The following is a 24,987-nucleotide window of genomic DNA, read 5'->3' as shown; positions in this document are numbered from 1 at the left end:
TAATAAAAGGATATAAAAAATTTGGGGCGTACATTTTTTATCGTAATTAACCGCATGACTTCACAAGTTAACATGATTAATCACAAATTGTATATCTGTTCTAAATGTACAATTTTAAAAAATCTAGGTTTTCATACTCTTGTTGACAAAAGCTAAACTAACTAATAGAGGAATAGTTCAAATGAATTTTTGACATTTATAGCGGTCAATGGCAGTGAATGAGTTAATTAGGGTGACTGGGCAATTTGACCGATTCCAAATATAACTCTGGTAGCTTGCAAAAAGTTGGCAACCGTTTTTTTTTTTTTCCCTATTTCAGTCGCATTTGGCCATGTCGCTAGCTGTGGGGGCAACATATCCACCAACAGCATGTCGAATCTGATGTCAACACACAACTGAGCGCCCACTTTCTAGTACTTAGTAAATGTGGCCCTAAGTGTGTGGCTAGATTGGGAGGCATGAAAATATTAGTAGCAGAAAAAGTTACACTCTATTCCTTTATGTACAAACAAATAAATAAATAAATAAATAAATAACCCCACCATATTGCATAACTGCTCTCTGCATTGAGTTGTCAAAACTGTATGGCTAGTTTTGAACAGAACTAAATGAAAACTACCTAAAATGATGCTGTTTAATGCATGTGCCCGGTCATTGAACGATATAGGAGAGGACATAGTAAAAGACCAGCAAATCGGAACCTTATTAACTACTTTGTGATGTTCCAGTTATGTCATGACATCATCATCTTTGTTTTGATGTCTATTTTCATCTTGCAGCATAAATCCAATATTCCAGAACTCATTCCTTGTGTTGGAGCGTGGAAATAAAAAAAAGGCACATTTGTATAACATTGCTTTGGCTATGTTTTAGGTAAAATGGTGTATATAAATAGCTACTATATAGCTTTAAAATACTAAATAAGAATGATTTAGTGAAATACTTAAGGAGTCTCCCAACGTTTGTTTGAAGGAGTGACGTATAGAATTTCATTCCACATTTCCACACCATAGTTTGGTCATTTTCCCTTTTAGAAGACTGCCATCTTTTTCCACGCAGATGTTGAGCCAGTGAGAAGTCTTGCTGTGTGCTCCAGCCAAAGAAGGAGGCGGAGGAGGAAGGAATGCTGCAGGATGCTTTTTAGACTCATGGCTGTCAAACCCAGCGGCGATTCGGACACAAACATTTAGCTTCATGTGAGACTTACAAGAAGGACAAGCACCATGTCCGCTGCGGTCGTCGCGGTGTGGCTCGCCTCGGGTATGTAACGATGAAGCCGGCAAATAGCTGACGTTTGCTGCGTATCCATGACAGTTAGCTATCGAGCTAGCTGCTCAGTTAGCCTTGCGTGCAGCCACAGTGAAGCAGTCATGAAAAAAAAAAAAAAAGACTATTTAAAATAGCGCTTTTCGGGTGGAGCGCCTTAAACGCTAAGCCTTAGAAACTGTTTTTAACGTGTGTCTTCAACATGGAGTATCAAGCGTTGCTGTTTGCGTCACGTTATTCATCTTAATGTGCTATTAAAATAACTGTTCATGTATGACGTGCCTTGTGTTGTTGTAGCTCATCATTATCATGCTAATTAATGCCTTGTTCCTGTTAGTTTTTTTTTCCCAATGGAAAATGTATGTATTTTTTTTTAAAGATTCTTAGCAAAACATACTGTCAGAAAGCTTGTTAATTATTCATAAATTCAGGTAAACTATAAACCCAGTATTTCTCATTACACATGAGAAAAATAAATCTTGCCCTGCTGCTATGGCGACACAGAACTGCTTTCTTTCAAAATGAAGTTCCTCAACTCATATCAACATAATTACTTGACTTGATGCCACCAGATGGTTCCCTATACACACACAAAAAAAGCCATGCGCGGAGTTTTTCTGTAAATAACAGATAGGTAAAAAAAAAAAAAAGAAAGAAGAAGTGATTTACGAATATGCAAGAGTTCACTGATGTGTGGAGTTTAGGTTTTATACATTAATGGCTTTGCTAGATAAATAATATGTAATCTGTAGTAAATGGTCATTTTTGGACCAGTTAGTGAAACTGGCATTTGACGCAGCAAATCTCAAAGCACAAATGGGAATCACTGGTATACTGTAACCTCATTTTATAGGTTTAACAGTAGGCCTAAATGTCAATGACAATTCTGAAAAAATTTCCACAATGCAACCCAAAGCAAACGCTTCCTTTACACGTATTGTATTGCTTTTGCCTGTGACTAGCATATAAACTAGGGAGATTGTTATAGTAGTCAAACACCATTTCAAAAGTTCGGCAGATATAATAAAAAAGAAAAAAGAAAATGTTGGACGTCATTTACGGCTTCTTCAAATCTGACCCAATTATCGATACAAACAGAAAATAAGTCCTATACTCATCATAGAGTTTGTTTGGAATAATTGTAATGGTTTTAAATATGGCAGTTACTTGCTGTTCTAGCTAGCCGTATCAATAACAAAGGCACGTGTGATACAAAAATGGACACTGAATGACACTCTTGATCAACTGGTTCTTTCATCCATTGATCCTCTAGTTTACATTGTGTATGCCAGCAACGCCATACACATTGCTTTGCATGAGGGAAATGTCCAAAAGGAGAGAACCACAGGCTGGAAGCAGAGAACAGCCTTGTACAGCGATGGTGAGTGGGTGTGTGCAGTGGTGCACTTCATGTGTTGACCCGCTGTCCCCCCTATCTTCCTCCTTCTCACTGTCATAACACAATGTCATGCTCAACTGGTTCCCCCATTAATACTGGCATGAATGTTGTCACTTGTTTGCCATCTCACCGCGTTGGTGTTATTGCGCTAACAGTGGTTCACTCAGTTAAACTTATCCTTTCATAATCTAAAAGTTTTACTGCTGAAGTGACACAAAACCATTTCTACTGTGCTGAATCCTCACTATTGAGGAATATTCACAACACTGATTCAGCTTACCTTTTCCAAGCCAAGTCAAAGCTCTTGAAGATTAAACTGTTTGTCCACACTTGTCTCCTGCCATCGTCGTCTGCTTGCGGAGACGTTAGCGACTTTCGCTTCCAGGTTGTGTGCTCACAGGCAATCAGTACAGGCACAATGCCAAAGAGTTCGTCTGAACAGTAGCAGTCGTTGTTTTCCTATGCTCCCCATCTGAAAACCAAAGAAGCACATGCATTCCTCCTGACTGGAGCGCCCTGCACACATGAAGCTGAAGGCTGTCCCTCCCTTTTCTATACATCGGCTGGCTAGAGGCCTGTCTGCTACTCTGGGTTATCAGGATTTTTGAATGGGGCCTCACTACTCAGACTTAAGCTTGGACCAGGAAACCGTCAAACCAAGTTACCCATTTCCAAAGTCCCCTTAAGGCTTGTTTGTCATTTATGGACATCAGTTTTAATAATTGTCATTGTGTTAGTTTATGAAATGCATTGAGAATAACGGACACTGACATTTATGTGAACTGTGGAATTGAGATTTGCTACTCATTTCAAACCTTTTGTCTTTCTATGCATTAGTTTTAAAAGCAGACAGTTCAGTCTGCATTGAACAGTTATGTATTAACCGTTAATGGTTGATGTATTACGTACAGTAGGAACGGCAGGTCGTAATCTGAGGAGGGCTAAACCAAGACAATGAATGGCAAAACTTGATTTGATGCTATTAGCACAGCCTCAAGGTAAGTCAGCCAGTGATAGTCACAGATACGGTCTAAATATACGAGACTAAGCAAGTGTGATTGTGGTACCTAGTCCATATTGTCTCAAATATTGCCCCCCTCTCTAATTGACACAATGCCCCCAATTAATTGCAGAGTATGTGAATCTTTGGCACATTAGCAGATTTGTCTCACTATTAATCAGGTCCCATCCGGTGTCCTGTTTTTTTATTTTATTTTATTGTTTAGGCTAGTTAGCAAGCCAATTGTTTCAGCCATGTGTTAGTAACTCAGAGTAAACACATTAAAAATGAATTTAACTGTTAAATTCCTTCATATTTACTTTCACGTTTGCGTCATACCTAAACGAGAACTACTTCCTGCTTCCTTGTCTAAGAATCATGGGAAATGTAGTCTGACTCAACGCGAGCTGAGCATTGCTGGTGGCGCGTTTCCAATGTTACAAAGGTTGGATAATGGTGAGTTCATTACATTGTTTAGCGCTGTTGAACTGTCAACCAATATTTAGCATTAGCTAAAGTAGTAATAACAACACTACCAGTGGTCAACAGATTCACTATACATTTGTTATAAATAGTTCCAAGTGAGAAGTTACTATCCCAGTTTTTTATTTGAAAAAATCTGGTCACGCTAACTAAATGATTTAATCACATTGAATTTTAGCTGACAGTAGAATAGCCAGCACTTGACCATGAGTGCAAGCCGGAGGCCCTTCATCCTTTTGTGCGGTAAAGAAGTGCTGAGGCCCAAAAGGGAGGATAATAGAACAGAATGTGGAGCGCTTTGTCGAGGGCACCAACCACTGTGCGAGTTTTTAATTCTTGGTCTCGATTGTAATACGAGGGTGGCCATTGTGGCTGTCGTAAGAGGATTTGTCTCGCTTAGTTCACGCTAGCCGTCCTTGGAGAGATACGATCACCTGCCGTGACATTAGGTACACCTGTGTGCTGGTAATAATATAACAATGTTGGTGTCAGCTGTCAACCAAAACTAAGCATTATTGTTGTTTGTATCGACTCTCATCAAGTGTGCAGGTGTATTTAATGAAGTTGTTGGAATGATGCATACAGTGGGTGTCTTATGACTGACCTTGGGCCACAGGCAGGGTACAACAGCCAATCTCATTCACACCTAATGACTATTTAGAATCTTCATTTAACCTATGAAGTATGTTTTGGGAATGAAAAAAAAAACATTTAACATTTAACTGCACAGGTCTGAGCCAACCTCAGATCCCACTCCTCCACCTTGTTTATGATCAAATATATCCCCCAAAAAATCCTCACAAATCTGACATCATATTTTTAAGTAATACCATGTCAAGTATCGGCTAAAAGGCCATTGATCGTAGCCAGCTGTGACTGAGCCCTCGGGACTTCAGACATATGGCCAGGTCAACGTCTGCGTCAGATGTTGCCCCATTTAACATGCACATGTTTAGTCTTTCGATTTCTAACTTGCTCCTCAGTGCTTTTTTTAATTTAATACATTGAGACGCTTTAGCCACATGTCACCATGTAACAGTGAGCCCTAATCTTTTTTTTTTTTTTTTAAACCTCCCTTAACAATGGAGATTTCCTCTTTCATGGACGTGGATTAAAAGCGAAATCCTCTATTACTTTCTTCATGAGATTCTCATTGGGAGCGTCAGTCTACGCGTAAGGAGAGAGGGCTTAGTCCTATTCATGTGTAATAGTGGCACTTATGTTAGCAATGTCAGTTTGATACTGATGGGGAGTGGATAAAAATATATTTGAGAAAAAAACTGCCAGTGGGAAAGCAGACACACACATTTCTACTGTATGCGTGCCGTGCTGTGTGACCACAGGCAAACGTTTTCTCTTCCCACTCTTGTTTTTTTTTTTTTTTTCTTCCTTCCTTGTGCCCTCAATCTCCTATGGCGATTAAAGAAAGAGTGCCCACCCACTGCGGGAGAGAGAAAGGGCAAAAAGAGAGGAAAATAATCATGTAGGAAGATAAGTGGGTAGGAGGAAGGGGGGAGGCCTTGGAGAGGGCAAAGAGGGGCCAGCTTGGAAGAAGAAGAAAAAAAGCCGCAAATAACCTCCGGTATTGAATTGTGTACACTTTTTACGTTATGTTTACATCTAAAATTGAGTGGGTGAAACATGAGCGCATGAAAACAACTCATGCCCTTCTAGTTGTCCAAACAGAATTATTATTATAGTAAATATTGTTTTATTATTTCTATTAGTGTCAAAAAATAAATTATCACTTTAAACACTAAGATTGCAAGACAATTGATGAGTGTATAATAAATGCAATATTTTTAACTCGAAAGTGTACAAATTATTAAACAGTGTAATATTAAACGTTAAAATACTAAAACATTATTTAAATACTTCACTTTATTGACTATTATTTTTATTTTATTTTATTTTAATGTCAAAAGTGATGACATAGTAGCAAGCCATAAATATGGTAGCTAGCTAGCGGCAGTTAACTCATGGCTACTCGCTAACATCAGCAGTCGAACTTTGCTACCACGATTAATTTATTGTGTTACTTTAGAGGCATAGTTTAAAGAATATTTAGGTCTGTTTATTACACCTTTTGGAGGTACCTGTGTACAAACTGTGTAATGTGAAATTTCATTTTAGAGAAACAAGATAAGGGAAAGGTTAGCAGCTAAAGAAGTTGACACAATAAAGCTTGGGTGATTATTGTGTAACTGCTAGCTCATAGCTAATGCTAACATGAGAGGGGACCTTTCTAGTCCACCAATTATCATCAACCACAAAAGTAGTTAATCTGGATGAGACACTATTCAACTTTTTTACAAGTTAGAATACCAACAAAATGATTTTGAAGAACTTTGAAGGCACTAGTTTAACATATTGTTGCTTTTCTGATTGTAACACATTCACACTCTTGTTTCAGTGATCACCATCTTGTCGAGGTCGCACGCGGACCGTAATGTCTACCCGTCTGCTGGCGTCCTGTTCGTCCACGTCCTAGAAAGAGAGCACTTCAAAGGGGAGTTTCCTCTCTACCCAAAATCAGGTACAACAACACTGTCAAATATATTTTATATATATTTTATTTTTAATTTGTATCTTTGAGTTTGTGCGGGTTGTTGAAAGTCACACTATGCATTCAAAAGTGTGGTATTCCAGTGGAGAACAGTGCTTTGCTGGCAACGCTTCACATTCGGTGCTGTAGATGAAAAATGAACGTTATTGAGGTCCGAACATCGCAGTGCATCTAAATGAAGCTACTTTGGCTGCAGGTGACGCCGCCAACGACCCCATCACTTTTAACACCAACCTCCTGGGCTACCCAGACCGGCCCGGCTGGCTGCGCTACATCCAGAGGACGCTCAATAGTGACGGCGTGCTCTACGGATCCCCCACCGCCGAGCATGTGGGCAAGGCCACCGTCATTGAGGTGTGTCATCAGTGTGGAAAGGGGAAAATATTGTTGTTGTTTTTTTAAAGTGTATTTCTTTTTTAAATCGTTTTTTTTTTTAATGACCCTCCTGACCACAATATTATAAAATATAATTTTGCTGATCTCCGCTGATTTTCTTTCATTAGCAGCATGGTACAATTTTGTGATTTTAGCCACCAGGCTTAATTCCATTATGTTATTTATGCTTTATTTGTAAGCTACTGTCAAAATTATTTTCCTGAAAGGCTTAGCGGTCCCAGCATGTGCCTCCACGCAGCGTTGCGAGTCCGCCTCTGTATGCCGGACTCCGGAGCTCAACCCGCGCCATAGAGTTGCCGTATAAGCCGCACTGATCTGATCTGAGCTCAAAGCCTCACCCCCTTGTGTGTTGCAGATTACCGCCTATAACCGACGCACTTTCGAGACAGCACGGAACAACTTGGTCATAAACATCATGGCCACCGAGGGTAAGCGCCAGTGTGAGAGCTTAGCGCGCGCGCACACACACACACACACACACACACACGCACACACGCACACACGCACACACACACACACAACAGATCCCCGATTAAATCCTGAGGGCTAAATCACTTCTGGAATGGTGTAATGGGCTCCTCTAAAGAAAAAAAAACATTTATTACTTTTAATCAATAATTTATTAAGTCAAAACACCAACAGTTGACTATCAATATATTGCAAATATAAATACAAGAAGAGGTTTGAATATTTTAGTTTTGTTTTTTATTTTAAAGTATGGCTGCAACTAATTTATTTCAGTAATTGATTAATCTGTCGATTACATTTCGATTAACCGGATAAAAGGATTTCCATCCGTTTTTCAAAAGCAGGACATTATTTCAAATAGACAGTGCACAAAAATAAATTATGATTCAGTTACTGGTTTGGTCTGTTACGTGAGAAAAATGGAAAAAACGTTGATAGCTGTTTTCCAAAATAAATGCATTTGTTTTATTTTGTTTAAAAAAATGATAATCAGTCCACTTTCATGGAGGACTGCACAGATTTAAGAATATTTCCTGTTGAGGAACTGAAATTCTGAGCATTTGGACATTTTTAATTTAAAAAAGATATCTAAGTGATTCATTGATTATCATAAACTATTAAATTAATTTCATAGTCAATTAGTTGCAGATTAATTAACCTCTATTTTATATCTTAAAGGTTTTTGCATATTTATTATTATTACTGTTTTATATATTATTATATAATATATATTTATTATTATTATTTTATTATTTATATTATTTATTTTAAATGTTTGAAAGCGTAACTATAGTGAATTCAGCTAGGCGAGGTCTACTTTCACAGACAATTTAATGCATCATTTGAGCTTTTAATTTTAGAGTAGGTATAAAGAAAATTGACATTAAATAAAATTAGAAATGATCAAAACAAAATTAATTAATATGTACTGTATTTCCATTACAATTGGATTACATGGTTGACCACTCCAGAACGGCAACTTAATGGCAATTGGAAAATGTACACATATTGTTTATAATTGCTGATATAATGCCATGGGACATATTACACATAATCCTGTTCTGTCACGCCTGAACCAGCACCTCACATATGTGTCTATATGTTCACATCCTGTGTCATTGACCACTCACAATATGGTCATCACTCCTCTCGTGATGTCATCAACCATCTGGAGCAAAGGGAATCAGACAGCAGCATGCAAAGAGATCTCCTAGTCAGGACTCATGATGATAACAAAGCCAGCGCAGCTTTATGGATTAACATCTGCCCTCATTCCCTTCACTGCTCTCTTCATCCCGCCGTAGAGTTCCCGCTACCCTACCAGGCCGAGTTTTACATCAAAAACATGAACGTGGAGGAGATGCTGGCCAGCGAGGTGCTCGGAGATTTTCTGGGTGCCGTGAAGAACGTGTGGCAACCCGAGCGCCTCAACGCCATCAACATCACCTCCGCGTTAGACCGCGGGGGACGTGTGCCGCTGCCTATTAATAACTTGAAGGAAGGGTGAGGATGTAGGAAGAAATACTTCCAATCCAACAAATGGCTAAAAGACGGTCTTTTTTTTTTCCTGTTGCTGTCCGTAGCGTGTACGTGATGGTGGGCGCCGATGTCCCCTTTTCGTCATGCCTGCGCGAGGTGGAGAGCCCCCACAACCACCTGCGCTGCAGTCAGGAGATGGAGCCCGCCATCAGCTGTGACAAAAAGTTCCGAGCTCAGTTTCACATCGACTGGTGCAAAATCTCTCTGGTAGGGGGACCGATTATTTTATTTATTTTCCCCCACAGGGGATCGTTTCAGAACCCTTGAATCTCACTTCCACGCTCTTATTTACGATTTAGGTTGACATCAACAAAGTCGTCCCGGTATACGTGACACGCCCCGAGCCGGGTCCCGGGGTCCTACCTGAATTGGGGGAGTACAACCCGCCGTCGGAGTCTCTGAAGAGCCGGGACTACTTCACGGACTTCGTCGTGACGCTGGCTGTTCCTTCGGCGGTGGCGCTCGTTCTCCTCCTCATGCTGGGCTACACCATGTGCTGCAGAAGGGAAGGGGTGTAAGTGTCAACTGAATCCCGGTGCAATAGATGCCACTAGATGGCAGCATAGCACTATTTGCAGAAATGAAACTCCTCAACTCACTTCAACATAGTAACTTGATACCAACATGGCGCCAAAGTAATAATTTTACGCTTCAGCTTAAGCTAGGGGAGTTTTCTCTCATTTGCAAAATGCCGTTGTTAGTGAGCGCAGGGATGTTAGCATCTTGCTAGCGCTATCCTGGGCCGGAACGGCAGCTTTTCATCCACTGTTCCCCGTGTCGCCTTTTACAGGCTCGGGAGGATCCATCATCCATCCCATCGTCACCAATGTGTCCATTTGAGTGTCATCGTGTCTGTTACCACTGCTATTCGTAGTTAATTCATTCCATCTTTGTTTTGTTTCTAGGAAAAAAAGAAACATGCAAACATCAGCGTAAGTGTTTTACCTCTCCTGTGGTTTTTTTCTCTCTCCCTTTCTCTGTCCTCCATGTTTTTTTTGTCAGTTTTCATATACTCGTCACTGTGTCAGCATCCATTCATCTTCGAGGGCTGCTCCAAAATGGAGGCAATATATGAAATTACTTCAATGTGTAAAGCGCCGATGTATGGTTTTCTCCGCCCTACTGCGATTAGCTCCTTAATCGACTGCAACTTACTTCCTTGACACCGAAATGCCCTGGCAAAGAAATATTTGTCTTAATTTAACTCCTCAAGTCACATCAACGTAGTTCCTCAGCACTACATAATGTCTAAACGAAGTTCCTGAACTCACTTCAAACACCAAGATGCCACATAATGGCGCCAAAGCAATACTTTTATTGCAACACAACGTGAATTGCAAATATGCTAGACAACACAATAGGCTCAAAATATTTGTAAAATACAAATTTTCATTTACAGGTAGCTCGCAATTAGAACATTGTGTAAAATCCCATACTCAGTATTTCACTTAAAAAGGCAATTAGGTTTGGTATATAGTGAAATATCAATTTTTTAATAATTGTGATTCTTTAAGATGACAACTGAAAATGTAATCTAAGAATCAGAATATTACATTTAAAAAAGCATCTAAATGAGGTTTTAATATTTAGGTAGGAATTGGCCGTATGATATATTCTCCAATGTTCGAGTTATACTTTTTGATCTGAACTACTGAAATAAAGTATTTTTTTCTACTTTATTCTAAGTATTGAATTGCTAATATATTGTTATACTGTATTTCTAAATAAAGATGTATAATAGAGATCCCCCCCCCCCCCAGTGCTTGCTGAATACACATCTGACTAAATACATTTTCCAAATTTGAACTTCAAATTAAAACAAATAACTACAAGATGTTAACAGCAGTAACAGACTGTATGTCAAATTTTGGCCCGTCCAGCATCCAACTGGTCCACCACAGCTCCATCCAGAAGTCCACCAAAGAGATGCGCAGCATGTCTAAAAACCGAGAAATCTCCTGGCCGCTCTCCACGCTGCCCGTCTTCAACCCGGTCAGCGGTGAGGTCATTCCGCCCATCCACCCCGACAACTACGAGACCACCAGCATGCCCCTCATGCAGACGCAGACGTGAGTACAGGAAACCTAATCTTGTTTTGGTTTTTTTCTGTTTTAAACATACAAGCACAGCTTAAGAGCTTCGAGCTGTCCCGTGATTTGTCCATAATGGGCTTGGAGTAGAAAACTATGTGATAATATGCTTTTCGCATGCCATTTAAGGCTCTTGTGTGTGAATTTCCTCTCACAAAATGTCCTTGACTTCAGGAACCTGCAAAACCAGATTACCATACCACAACAACGACCATCAGGTTTGTTTGTGTTATCTTTGTCGACCATCATGTGCATGCATTGAACACTATAAAATAAAATAAAGAAACTCTGGGTGTTGATGTCACACATCCCACAATGCACTGTGGCATATGTAAAAACAACACCATTTTGGCAGGCTAAATAAACGTGTCGCTAATTTGACAATGGTAGATTTATTCAACCCCTAACTAACTAAAAGGTTTGACAGAAATGGTAATTTTGACATCTATTATGGGTGAACAGAAGGTCGGAGCGCCACAGAAGCACATTGGGTTCAAAAGTTAGAGTGAAAGTGTTTGAGTCAAAAGTAAACAACCAAAAGTGCAGATAGTGATAAATAGTTTTTTCATTTTTGTCCTCAAAACACATTTCGACTTCCAGGAAACTTGCCTTCTCGCAATTTATCTTTATTTATGTATTTATCTTATTTCATACTGTTACCTACTTTGTGTTACGTTACGTTATGTTAAATATTTATGAACGAAGAAAGCTATCAAGTTTTATACTTGAGTAAATTGTTTTACCTTTTACTGTATGTTTTTCCATAGAGGTCGCCATTGTAGAGAGACGTCACATTGAAGTCGGTCGGTGAAGTCAGGCTACTTTTTTTTGCCGACTTTGCAAATGGGATTTCCGAGTTCAAGGGGGCGAAAAGTCCACTTTCCTCGAATCTAGCATTAGTTTGTCATTTTCTATGTTCAATAAAGTAATTTAAAAATAAGCTTGCCATCATAAGATGGTGGATCATTTAGAAGTCAAGAATCCCTGTGGGTGGACTCAAACATTTAGGTTCACCCTTCAAACTGTCAAAGTTCTGCCTAATCAAAACTTGTAACTTTCAAGTACATTATCGCAAGGACTAACCATTGTAGTTCAACTTGTCCCCATCTGCCATCGCTGGAAAAAGCTCTTTCTTGGCTGATAAACGCAAATTTTATCAATGGTCTTAATTGTAAATCCTCTCACTGCCCCCACTAATCTGTCAGCATGGCTGCTGAAACAAATGCAAGCGGTAATTAGTCACGTGACGTCCAGAGCTCTTCTTTGAATGATTCTCACAAGTGTGGTAGCGCCCTCTAACGGCACATAAAATAATCGTTTTCAAGTTTTAAAACGTGTACAGTATTTAGGTCCATTTTTTATTTCCTTTTTAGATGCAAGACATTTTATTATTAGTTTATAATGTTGAAATTGTGCATAATATCTTAAAGTAATATTAGGTATGTATTTTTTAGGGATAAAATATCCAAAACAAAACAATTTAGTGTTAAAAAAAAAAGAGAAACACTGCGGATCAAGGGGCGGGACAAGGGCGCTCCCTGCTGTGTGCTTGGTACACTCACTAACTTCATTTTCTTTTTCACTGCTAACAAAGGAGATAGTTATGTCATGTCTACATTTCGAAGGTTGGAGGTAGGCAATGTTACGACTTAAGTGGACTATTGAACTTGTAGTCCAAACGATTAATAATTCATGAATTGTCTTCCAACTATGGACTAGTACAAAAAGATTTGAATTAATCATCGTTTTTTCTCTTCTAATTTGTAGGTAAATGGTATTCCTGAGGAGAGGAAGGTGGCTGAAGAGTTTAATTTGTGATCTGGCGTTGAGGTTGCTAAATCTGCATGTCTCATGTGTAAAAGAAACTTTAACATCAATACACTTTTCCCCCACTTCACTGTGCTGTGAATGGTCACATTTGAATATTTTAGAGTATTTGTCAAATTTATTTTTACTTTTTTTGCACAATAGCCCTCTTGAAGGAAATGGATTGTTTTACATTAAATGTGACATCACATCAATAAAGTAATGTTTTTCTTCTTTCTGGTCCAATATGAACTTAGGAAGTAAACACCACCCATTTCAGACAACAGAAGCCCAAACTGCACATTTTATGAAGTTACTGTCATTATGTACAGCAAAATAAAGGCATTTATAAATATGGATACATTTCACATTTTAAGACGTCACAAAATGTGTGTACCATTTCAAAGAGTATAAATAGTTGTTGCTTTTACACTACCAAAATTGAACAATTAAGGCCAGAGAGCCAAAGTACCGCTGTTGAAAAGTATTGAAAACACTATTAAATCTGATTTGTGGTCTCCACAATGAGGTGATGACAGGCTCAGCAATTATTGGAGATGAATGCGGTGATTGACACATTGTCTCATTCCAAATACAAAATGCAACTTCTAAAATCATTTGCAGTAAAGCTCGTACATCACACGTTCACATAGCGACAAAATATCTGATTTTCTTTATAGAAATCTGCTTCAGTGCAGAGAATTAGCTGCACGTGGGCTCATTGTCAGTAATGAGTGTCATTAAATAAAAGTGCTAGATCTTGCGTAGGAGAGGCGACAAGATATCAACAATTAGTCGTTTTAGCCCAGTCAGTGCATGTTGGTGGCAACTTAGTATTAAGTCAGTGAAGAAAAGCAAGTCGAAATGGAGTCAATGGAGTTAGTTGTTGTGCTGGCCCAACCAGTGCATGTTCTACCACAGCTCAAAGACAGATTTAAAATAAAAGATTTAACAAAGAAAGAAGATGGACTACTTTCTTCACTTTGTGGGTGCGCAAAAAGTACAAAATAAGAGTATAAAATATAAGCTTAATTTTAAATAATTAAATACTGTACATATCACATAAAATTTCAGAGCTACAGCAGGCGACCACAGTACAGTACCTTTTAGCACAGGATTACTCACACAAAAAAAACATTAGCAAAAGGGATACTCCCATTTTGATCAGAAGAGCTAGTTGTTGGTCCATATTATTTCAATTCAAATATTACACAACATGATTGTGAAAAAAGAAAGCAGAATGCTTTTTCCTTCTTTTTTTTCTCCGTTTGGTCGGTGTGGACGGAGAGTTGAGAGAGCGCTCCAGGATATAGGAGTTTTTTTTTGTTTTCTTAACAAAAGTACCTCTCCTTTGCAATGTAAAGGTGTAAAACAGTTTTCACTTTGCTTACTGCAAGAGGAGAAAAAAAATCATTTTTTTTTTTTGCCATTGTTCTTCAGTGTGCGACTACCACAGCAGTCAAAAGGTGTTCAGTGAACGACACGTGTTGTGCCGGCAGCCCTCGGGCGCGGCTCAAGTCCCGGACGCGCTCCGACGGTCCTTGGTGATGAAAAGGGCGAGCAGGGCCAGGCCCAGCACGGCCCCCAGCCTTTTGAGGAGCACCGCGGTGTCCTTGGGGATGACCACCTGGGCCAGGTCGTTGGTGATGAGCGAGATCTCGTGGGCGACGCACACGAAGATGAAGGTGCTGACCAGGATGTTGAGCGACGGGCTGCCCGGGATCAGGATAAGGATACCCTTGGTGTCTGCCGCCAGCCAGATGTGGTACTGGCAGATGAACAGCTGGGGGAGACAAACGTGTGAGAGTGGACCAAAAGTGGGAGGGATTGAATTGTTTTGTAATTGGGACATCCTGTATGTGCTTTTCAATATGGAGAATCTTTCACATACTTCTAATTAACTTATCAGAGCTTTAGAGGTATTTAAGTGTACACATTTGTTCAAATGCCAGATTTTGGGGTTAAAAAAAGAAAGAAACCAAGATGAATTATTTCAAACCTTATTCCAACATTAATTTGAACTACAACCTGAAAAACTACTAAAACATCTGAACTTTTGACATTGACAAAATGGTGGCATGTGTATGCACTTGAGTTTGTATAAGATGTAGGTATGGATAAAAAAAAAAAAAATCTTGGGAAAATTTTTTTAATATCACAAAAATGTGGCTAAGGGTGTGTATACTTTTTATATCCACTTAGCTATAGCATCAAACTTTATATAGATGATGTCTAATGTCTTACCTCCAAGGAGATCTTTCCAAACCAGGCAAAGAAGGAGCTATAGATGGAGCGAGCGTAGCCAGGAATGTTCCGGATTAGAATGAAGGCCGAGATCTGTGTTTGTGCGAGAACAAAAGTTTAGTGTCCTCCGTTGACATTGTAAGACAAAAAGGTGCAGATGCCATCACATACCTGCACGACAGAGACGTATGGATGCATCTCGTTACACTCCAATTTGTTTTTGCAACTGCTGGCCCACACGGAATATGTCTGCAATGATGGCTTGACGTTATGATAATGTTTGCTTACAAGCGAGGTGGAAAGATTTACTGGAGATATATTTCTGTTGAGAGTTTCTGTTTGCACAGGACATTCTGTGTACATACATAAGGCTTTTTTTGTTTTTTTGAATACGTCAGAGCAGTAAATGAAGCTCGTCGGCATTGAGCCATCACAAGACAGTCCGTGTGAATCATTGTCACATGCACTGTGCTTATCAATAAATTTAAAGATAAAAGTATTTTAATACAGTCTTTTGGTTTAAAAATTAAACTCATTTTATGTATTAGAAATAATCATTATTTACCAAATTTGGGGTTTTCGTTACATGTAGGCTATAACTCAAAATTGTAATAAATAATTCAATTAATAAAATCATGAAGCTCCAAGATTCTAGATCTAATACAAGTCTGCCTTTGAAAAAAGAAGCTTAGTTTTAATTTTTATATTTTTTTATTTTGACTGACACCATCAGACAGGTGCTCATTTATATATATTTTTTTAAACACACTTTTGCACATTACTGTAACTGTAATGTTGTATATTGTTCCCCAGTATGGTTAAATACAACCAGAAAATTCCTGACCAAATTCCAGTAGCAGCCCTCAGTGAAGCTTGCAGGAAGTTGCAAACAGGAAACGTACAAAACTGTGTGCGTTCTTACGACAAAGGTGACGACGGACAGGAAGAGGAGCGGGGTGGAGATCCAGGGAGAGAAGAGCGGTTCCCCTTTGCCTTCGGACAGCACCTGGCGCTTCTGCAGCACCAGGTAGACGAAAGCGAACAGCATGCCGTACAACACCGCCTGCCACGCAACACATCCAAACAAGTTTGACCTTTGTGGGCTGGAAAACGACCTTAGGCTTGTAAACTTTAAAGAGTGTCGTGAGGTCAACGTACATATCTGTCCAGCTTCCATCTGAAAGCCCACTCGTAGACGCTTCCGTTGACTTCGAAGAGCTTGGAGACGGGCCAGAAGGAGAAGACGCTGTTGAAGAAATCCTGGGAAAAAGGGAAAAAAAACGACATTAATGGGAAAAAAAAAAGAAATATATGTGTATATATGCATACATTCATAAAAGTGAGGCTCACCTGTGAGTATGCCAAGACGCAGATGAAAACCAGAAGGACCAGAAACTTGAGCAGGACACCAAGATGCCACATGCCGCTGGCTGCACACGACACAAGACCACCATCAGCTTTGCAAATTACAAGTATATTTTGTTTATTTATATCGCAACTAGATCGCAAACTTTTATTAAATGTTCAATGCAGCCCGGCATGAATATTGCGTTTGTGAAGGTTTGTGAGTTAAAGGAGCAAAATCCACCCGTTTTTATCCATCTCAGGGGGCGGCCATTTTGTCACTTACTGTCGACAGAAAGTGACATCACGGTCGCTCAGGTAAGAACCAATCACAACTCACCCGTTTTCTGAGTTTGGACATGTGACATTCACAAGCTGAGCCGTGATTGGTCGTTACCTGAGCGACTGTGACATGAGAATAGTGATGTCATTTTCGGTCGACAACAAATGGCAAAATGGCCGCCCCTTGAGATGTATCAAAGCAGGTGGATTTTGCTGCTTTACTCATATTCCATAAACACAACATTAATCAGAATGAAATGTTTATACTAGTGGGGGCACACATAACATATTATTGAAAAGATAAATTTGGGGTTGACTTCTCATTTAAAAATTACATGGGAAGAGGACCTTGAAAAAAATAAGTGCATTAAAAATAAAAGATCACAGTCAGATTATTGTTCAAATTGGTTCAGCCCTAGTCCCCAAACGCTTACCATTGGCCCTCTTCTGCAGGATTTGAGGCCACATGGCCATCATGCCATAGATGACGACAAACCAAAAGGTGACCAGTGGGACAAAGTAATAAAACTGGTAGGGCCTGTCCATCACCACACACAAAACCAACACCAGGAAGTTCAGACGAAAAAGCACCTGCAGCGGGAAGAAGGATTTACAATGCCTTTCAATTTGTTGTTTTACTGCGGAATGTACTGTTATGACTACTTCCACCCTGTGTCGTCTCACCTGACACACCCTATACAGTCCAAAGTCTCCTTTGAGCCAAAAAAAGGAAAAGTGTCCATAGCCCGTCTGGAAAAGGTACGCGGCCACCAACACCCGTACGTGCATGTACACAGGAATGAACTGATAGGCAGGCACAAGTGTCATTTAACTTAAGTCTTGAAGTGACATGTGACATGTGACGTGTGCTGCAAAAGGCATGTTAGCAACTCACAGCGCTGGCTCCAGATACGTGATAGATAAGGATGACCAGCTGCATCCAGCCCTTCCACTCATCGGTTTGCTCCCGATTCAGCAATCTGGTCTGCGTGGAGACAACTTATTAGTCCACACTTCGTGAAATGATCGTAAGTCCAAATGGAGGCAATGCAGGTCTTACCTCTTTGCTGTTATCGCTGTAGAACACCCCCAGCACAAATATATAGATGAGCGGGATGAAGAATGTCAAGTGCGTGTAGAACTTCTGCTCCTTCATGAACAAGTCGGCTCGGTCGCAAAGATAAAAGTAGGTCATGATGACGCCCATTCTGCACAGGGCCTGGAGCGGCGCCCTGAGGCCCAGCGGGGCCACAGCGCTCGCCGGCTTCTTCTCTTCCAGACTCTCCACGTCCGGCGGCGCGGGCCGGTGGTGGCGGTTGTTGCCGAGGACGTACAAGCCGAGGAGGATGAGGGCTGAAGCCACGAAGAAGCACGCGGCGAGTTTCTGGAGTAAGTTGGGCGACGGCATCGTCTGGCAGCAGGAGCCGTCGATGGGTCTCTGGAGCTTGTTGCACACGGCGTTCATTAGCACCATGGCACCCTAAAGCAATGCAGCAACATGTCGTTTAGTTGGCTCGTCAGTCGCAAGGCCTTGTCTCTCCTTCACTTCCTCTGGTCCGGTGAAGACACCTTATACTTATTATGATTATTTATTTATTTAAATTAGGGGTGTCCGGCAATTATTTTTTTTTTTAATCGTAATGAATCGCCTGACTTCAATAATTAACTCACGATTAATCACACATTTTATATCTGTTCTATATGTACAATAAAAAAAAAATCATACTCGTTAGCATAAAAGTGGAAAAAATGTTTAACTAATAGCAATATGGCTTTTAGTCATTGATACAGTAATTTCATAATAATTCATAAAATTTAGTTAAAATTAAAAAGATGTACTGTACTGTAAAAAAACGAGTGTGATCTTGATTTGTGTTGAGGTAATTTTTCTGCCACTAGAATGCATAATTGCATTTGTAAGACGCCGGTGACAGCTCAGTGCATTTTTTTTTTCTTCTTAAGAGCCATCTTTAAGATGCAGTAACTTGTGAAATTCTGCACATTCTTAAAATTGTAAAATAACAACTTGACCCCAGTCTCTACAAATATATGCATCATTATTCAATGTATTACTGCTGAAATTTGACGTGGACTGAACTTAACAATATCTCTGGCGCCTTCGGGTATGTGCAGTCCATCGTCTGACTGCTCGATGGTCTCCAGTGCCGCCTTGCGTGAGGCGGCCAGCAGCTTGACCAACGACCGGTTGTTACGCTTGGCGGCATCAAGTGCGTCCACCGCCGCTCTGTTGTACAGCTCCAACTGTTGATTGGTGATCACCTTCCGGTCCTTTCGCAACACCTCCTCATTTACTGGTTCTGGAGAGGAAAATACATTTTACACACACATCCATCCATTTTCTATAGCATGTATCCTCACAAGCGTGGGCGGGAAGCTATCAGGTAGACTAACAGGCAGATTTTGCCAGGCCCGCAGAATACTGTGTTCTATTGCTATAAAAACATGAAACCTACCAAAAGAAAAGATTAAAGTATCTTCTTTCATCAGAAAAAAGTATATTTCTATCTGTTTCCGTTCTGCAACAATTAGCATTAGAATATAGCTAGGTTTCATCATTATTGACAAATCTATTTAGAATTCTGATTAATTGAGGGGTTTTTTCAACATGGTCCTGGTTGATCTCTTATACTATGTTGCCACCTGCTGGCCGTTTGTGTAATAAGTACAATTTCTTCAACCGTTCTTTGCAATTGAGAGGCTGCATCAAAGCCTTATGTATGCTCTAGCATAAAAATAAACTTATAAATACGTCTTTGGGACACTTAAAACGATTTAAAATAGAACGCATTCATACGTTTTTGGGAGCAAATGAGTTGATGTATCAATCGAAAATAGCTTAACATTCCAACCAACGTCAATAGTTATGTTGTAAATGATCACAAATTAAAATAACAACTTACTAGATCACAATCAGGAAATCTGAACAATTATGAAAACATAACTTAAGTCAAGAGTGCTAAAGAAATTGATTTGACCACCTGTCATATTCTCTGAAAAAGCCAGAAAATAAACAAGCATAACATTCAACCATTTATACTTATATATATATATATATATATATATATAAATATATATTCTCTCTCTCTACCCTCTCTATGTCTCTCTCCCATCTTTCTTACTCTCCATGTGCCTCATGGACACAAGAGTTTCTCTCTCTCTCTATATATATATATATATATCTATATCTATATAGAGAGAGAGAGAGAGAGAGAGAGAGAGAGAGAGAGAGAGAGAGAGAGAGAGAAACTCTTGTGTCCATCAGGCACATGGAGAGTAAGAAAGATGGGAGAGAGACATAGAGAGGGTAGAGAGAGAGAAGGAAAAAGGTAGAGAGAGAGAGCGAGAGAAAACCTGGCTAGGTCTACCAAAAGCACTTTATTTGCAGATTTTGAAACGAACCCGCGGGCCGAAATAAACAGCGCCCCCTGGCGGTCAACCCAAAAAACTTCCCTGCTCGTCCCGCTGGGCCCGACCGGGTCTGAATTCAGGTCACGTTGAGTAAAAAGAGACCCACTGTAGTGTGATATGGCGCACTTCTATACTACAACTAGAGTAATAGTTAAATGATTATTATCTTTGCAAATTAAGTATTGATACACTATATTGAATATCATTATCATTGTGCACATTTACTTCATTTTATGGCTACTAAGTGCTGAGTGTCGAGTCAGCAATAGATGTCATTTGCTATGACTGTGACAGTGACACGGCGATGACAAATTCAACAAGCCCAGCGGTCACATCTCAAGGCTTGTGTCTCATTCGAAGCTGACCTTGAAGGACCCAGTAGACCTCCCCACGCTGGGCCAGCTTCTCCAGGTAAACGGCCATGGCGGTCACGTTGACTTTGTACTGCTGTAAAGTCTCACTGCTGCCGCCTCGCAGTTTAATGGACCACTGCGGTAAACAAGACGAGAGACGCTTAAAGAGCGACTGGCGCAAACGCCGCCTTCGCTTTCAAGAGCGTACCGTTGCAGCACCGAGGATGACGACATCGGGCTTCGCGGAGCCTTCCTGCAATGCACCACGTTTGCATACGTTACGAAATGTTGCCGCTGGCTGACTTTCCACATGAGTTGAACATCCTCACTTACGTATGTCCACGATACCAAACGCTCCTTCATCGAGTTGTTCGCCTCTGGATACCACAGGAAGTCCTACGCACGCAAAGAAAGGCGGATCTTATGACTTCCTGTCAGATGATATGAAACAATCGACAAAAAGCGGCTCACCACATAAAGAGAGGCGCTCTTTTCTTGAAAGGCGATGTTCGCGTGCTTCCGTCAGGCATGAAAGACAAAGACAGTCTTGTTTGGAACTTAAAACATATTTTGGTAAATCAGCAGCGCTGGAAAGTGGAACAACCTGCAAGTTATTCAAATGTCTTCAAAGTTTTGTTACCTTCTTCTCATCCTCTCTTCGGCCAGGCTCAATAATTTTGACAAAGGAGTGGAACAGCTGCCGGATTCGGGAATCGCCCACAAAGGCCACTCGCTTTTTCGAAAGGCAGGTTTTGGCTTCTCTGTCACACAAAGGCAAGCTTTGTCAAAACGCAGATCTACTCTTGGTTGTTTGCTTTGCATACACACGCAACGCAGCGCGACACGCGTGAGACTCACATGCTTTTGTACTTGTGCATCATGCAGCCATAAGGCTGCCAAACATTCTCCCCCAAGTAACGTCCGCTGGATAGCAGCCATTCACATGAATCTCCGCCTGGGGGGGGGGGGGGGGAGCAAAGCACAGAGAAGCTACTGGTGAATAAATACCAAGCACAAAACAACAGCGACTATAAGTTCCGCTCTCTGCACTCATTCTGAACTATAACCATCTCAATGAAACATTATCCTAAACCATTTTTTTCATAAAGTTGTGCAAGATGAATGAGAAGACCCGCGTGCAACTGAATCAAGCATTACTATGTGAGTCTATGGAAGGCTTAAGAAATGCAGAAAGACATGTCCATGTATTGTCATTGTGAGCTACAGCAGCTGCTCCCCGTGTGTAAACAACACTCCCATGCATAGGATACGTCGTCAGTCGCCAGCCGCTTTATTGGGCGGACTGGTTAATCCACTTGTAAAGCCTTTACAAATCACATTGGTATCGCATTTGTGTAATTGCTTGTGGAACACATTGTAATAAATAATTGCTCAAACAGCTTTGTGCAACTATTGTTGTTAAGGTATGCATTTTCATTTGTAATGAAAACAAAATGACGACAAATATTATTATTTTTTCCTCCCAAACTGTTGACTCTGGGTCAAACTCTCAGTTTGTGTTGTTCAAATTTGGGATAGGTCCTAAAAATCGGAATTATTTGAATGGACTTGTTGGATTCAGGAATAAAAATGTGATTTAAATAAAGTTCTAGCTGGTCAAATAGACAACACAGAAGTATTTTTAAAATAGATTTTCAAACCATAGAGCTAAAATTATTGACTAATGTCTACTTCCCACCACAGACCATTAAAGCAGAAAGACAATAAAAAGTGACTTTTGTTTTTTCATGTCTCTTACTAATTTGAAACTTAATATTTACAGACACATTCATGAATGTTATTGCACCAGGGTTATAATAGTTTAGGATTTTTCATTATAGTTAGTTTTAATTTCATTTTGACTTAAAAAAATAATAATATTCTGTTTTTAGAGGACATTTGTTTGTTAATATATATTTTTTAATTCATTTCAATTACATTTTTATTAATGAGTATTTGTCGAGTACAAGACCAAAAAGGGTTACTAAGTATTGTGTACCAGTAATAAAATAAACTATTGACAAAAATCATTGACATTTTTGCTGTTTTTATAAACATAAACATTTAGATTTTACTTAAAGAAAAACTTCTTTTTCTTCTTTTTCCCATGAATTTTTGTTAACCTTAACAACCTTTTACTATGCTTCCAGTCACTCTCAATGTGAGAGAAAGTCCTCATTTCCCAGTGGATCAGGTGCATCCTTTACCTCATTACGAGCGGGAGTAGGGACATTCCTTTTCTTCGTGCAGGACAATACAAGCAAGTGTTATGTTGCACACGCTTTCAGGCTCCACTCACAATAGTTGAGGCACGCAAAGCCTCTCGACAACAACTACTAATTGTATTTGATGTAATGACTTTCAAGGATGAAACTGTCAGTTTGAATTTGGAACACATGGAATGTATATTTGCTTTTTGTGTGTGTGGTGCGGTTATGGTCTGTCTGGTTTATCAAAACATAATAACGAAAGGAAGAATTTTTATTTTCTATGCTTATTGTTTTGTCAAATAAAGACAATGAGTGACCCCATTTTGGCTATAGTCAATTTTTTTTAAACAGACATAAGTAGCCTTCAATGTGATATGAAGTCTAATTTAGAACACTCATTATCCAGATTTGCCAATCTTAAGTTTTGATCTGCATTATACTGATAAAATGCAAGTTTGCATCCGCTACAAAATTAGACAGATTATGTGGTCCTGGATAGCACTAAAAGGGATTTCAAAATCGGGATAATTTTTATCCATACCTCATCTTTTGAATCACTGAGCCCAGGATGTACTAGTAACACGCAACTACTAGCACGCAGATGTCAACTACTGAAGTCGATTTGTTTCACGTGTTTATTGAAGAATTTAACAGAATTTTCCGCATTTAGTAGAAGTAGAAGATGCGATAGCTGCAGTTGAAAAGATGCAAAGTGTGTCCGACCACCTGATAACCCTGCTCTGTTAAAAGGTATGGTTTAAGGCTAGTAATGCCGATATAACCTATTTTTGGTTGCAAAACAAAATACAAACTCTGTGAAAAGACACAGAAAGGGGCTGAAGCGCAGCGAGGCAGTAACCACACCCAGCATAACTCAAGTCTTGCGATTGCCCAATCAGAGCAGTTCACGGCAAAATAACGCTGCAGGAGAGTTGCGGGTCACAGCAAAATATCCACTGCCTAAAAAACGTTATACTAGTGTTTGACTCTTTCTACTACTGTGCTGAATTGCTTTATGCAAAGTGCATACTAATATGGACCAATGATATTGAATACACGTTGAAAGACTTTCCATATACTAGTAATATACAATTATAAGACCATTTCTGTAACATGTATACATGTATTTCTCTACACACTAGGAGGCCAACGTTGGCATACTAGATAGAGACAACTTTATGTTACTAGTGTGCAACTACAACAACAACAACAACATTATACTTGATCATATCTAGTGCTTGACTAGCATTACTAGTAGTGCAGTTTTGCCACACTAGTAACCTGTAGTTGATTTTTTAGCGCGTACTCCTCGTTTCCTTATTGTGTAAAAAAAATATATATATAATAATAATACAGTAGCAGAGACCGCGTTTAGTATGCGAAACTGGTTGTACTAATGAGAACAAAGCACAGTAATAAATATGGGCGTTCAAGTGGACATGGACAAGGATATCCTGCTCGGAGGGATTCCATCTGACGCCGTTTTCAGTCAAGCATGCTGCCCAGAGAATGTAAACACAGTTAGCTACCTCACAGCGGCTCGGCAAGCCGAGCCCAAAACCGTCACTGCGGTTACGTTAGCCGGCTGTATTGCCAAACTGCTTGGCATCTTGTTTGTTAGAACCACCTTCGAAGTAGAGCAAACGTAACGGGATGAAAAGCGCACGTAAAATCCAGCTAACGTTAGCATTAGCATGTGTCAAGTGTTCCCATTCCGAAGCGAGGTTCTGGGCCGTGAACTTACCTCCGAAATAGCGCGAAGCCGCGTGGAATGTGACGAGGACAACAACGAGCACGAGCGATATGAACTTGGCGTTCCTAATGGTGAAATAGTGGTTTATTTCACGCTTGCCCAGGCCCAGGACCGCCATCTTCGCTCCTCCATGACAACAAGCAGCTGTGAACTCTCCAAGGGAGCGTCTCTTAACCTCCTCCTCGGCATCTCCTCCCACTTCCATACTTTGTTACTGACTGTTGAAAATGAAACAGTCACTACCTGTTATACAGTTTCCTTGTATTTAACCTTTGCCCTTTTATCTGACAAACTTTATTTTCCTTCTTTTTACCCCCAACGTGATGGAATGTTAATTGATCTTTTGGGGCAATACGTAC

General features: G+C 40.0%; 3 protein-coding genes across 5 annotated transcripts in view; 1 reads left to right on the top strand and 2 right to left on the bottom strand.

Moving 5' to 3' along the window:
• ppp1r9a (protein phosphatase 1, regulatory subunit 9A) overlaps positions 1–3,146 on the bottom strand; it is a 37,615-nt gene extending 34,469 nt beyond the window's left edge. Inside the window, exon 1 of the mRNA XM_086063054.1 lies at positions 2,946–3,146. The gene's annotated coding sequence lies outside the window, so the exon portion shown is untranslated. The remainder of the gene's footprint in view (positions 1–2,945) is intronic.
• Positions 1,007–13,248, top strand: sgce (sarcoglycan, epsilon). 3 transcript variants are annotated; one of them, XM_086063063.1, is made up of 12 exons: positions 1,007–1,260; positions 6,562–6,684; positions 6,911–7,068; positions 7,466–7,538; positions 8,883–9,081; positions 9,162–9,324; positions 9,417–9,631; positions 10,023–10,049; positions 10,998–11,186; positions 11,382–11,425; positions 12,802–12,839; positions 12,975–13,248. In XM_086063063.1, the coding sequence occupies exons 1-12, from the start codon at positions 1,224–1,226 to the stop codon at positions 13,023–13,025; spliced, it is 1,317 nt and encodes a 438-aa protein (XP_085919189.1). In that variant the 5' UTR covers positions 1,007–1,223; the 3' UTR covers positions 13,026–13,248. The 3 variants fall into 3 exon arrangements, with proteins under 3 accessions (XP_085919189.1, XP_085919190.1, XP_085919191.1); XM_086063064.1 differs by lacking the exon at positions 10,023–10,049 and having other exon boundaries at positions 1,009–1,260; XM_086063065.1 differs by lacking the exon at positions 12,802–12,839 and having other exon boundaries at positions 1,009–1,260.
• Positions 13,249–13,299: 51 nt separating this feature from the next.
• Positions 13,300–24,952, bottom strand: casd1 (CAS1 domain sialic acid O acetyltransferase 1). The gene is made up of 18 exons (XM_086063061.1): positions 24,620–24,952; positions 21,524–21,620; positions 21,306–21,426; positions 21,137–21,181; positions 20,999–21,061; positions 20,874–20,918; positions 20,678–20,801; positions 18,987–19,201; positions 17,944–18,363; positions 17,779–17,868; positions 17,568–17,687; positions 17,318–17,474; positions 16,608–16,687; positions 16,416–16,517; positions 16,180–16,320; positions 15,429–15,506; positions 15,258–15,350; positions 13,300–14,796 (listed from the first exon to the last, which is right to left on the bottom strand). Exons 1-18 carry the CDS (start codon positions 24,831–24,833, stop codon positions 14,527–14,529), a joined length of 2,475 nt encoding a protein of 824 aa, XP_085919187.1. The 5' UTR covers positions 24,834–24,952; the 3' UTR covers positions 13,300–14,526.
• Between the last annotated feature and the right edge of the window lie 35 nt (positions 24,953–24,987).

Source organism: Leptonotus elevatus, chromosome 19, assembly GCF_054856555.1.
Source record: "Leptonotus elevatus isolate MCC_2025b chromosome 19, RoL_Lele_1.0, whole genome shotgun sequence".
Classification (NCBI taxonomy): Eukaryota; Metazoa; Chordata; class Actinopteri; order Syngnathiformes; family Syngnathidae; genus Leptonotus; species Leptonotus elevatus.
Note: the sequence above shows the minus strand (reverse complement) of the source record. Positions and strands in the feature narration are given on the sequence as shown.

What these genes read in the sequence shown, in the direction of transcription:
- sgce (XM_086063063.1), top strand. Translation starts at nt 1,224, where the DNA reads ATGTCCGCTGCGGTCGTCGCGGTGTGGCTCGCCTCGG. An exon ending in CGCGGTGTGGCTCGCCTCGG is followed by an intron (nt 1,261 to 6,561) that starts GTATGTAACGAT and finishes CTCTTGTTTCAG; the next exon opens with TGATCACCATCTTGTCGAGG. An exon ending in TCCTCTCTACCCAAAATCAG is followed by an intron (nt 6,685 to 6,910) that starts GTACAACAACAC and finishes CTTTGGCTGCAG; the next exon opens with GTGACGCCGCCAACGACCCC.
- casd1 (XM_086063061.1), bottom strand. Translation starts at nt 24,833, where the DNA reads ATGGAAGTGGGAGGAGATGCCGAGGAGGAGGTTAAGAGACGCTCCCTT. An exon ending in GGCTTCGCGCTATTTCGGAG is followed by an intron (nt 21,621 to 24,619) that starts GTAAGTTCACGG and finishes CCCCCCCCCCAG; the next exon opens with GCGGAGATTCATGTGAATGG. An exon ending in GGTCTACTGGGTCCTTCAAG is followed by an intron (nt 19,202 to 20,677) that starts GTCAGCTTCGAA and finishes TTTCCTCTCCAG; the next exon opens with AACCAGTAAATGAGGAGGTG.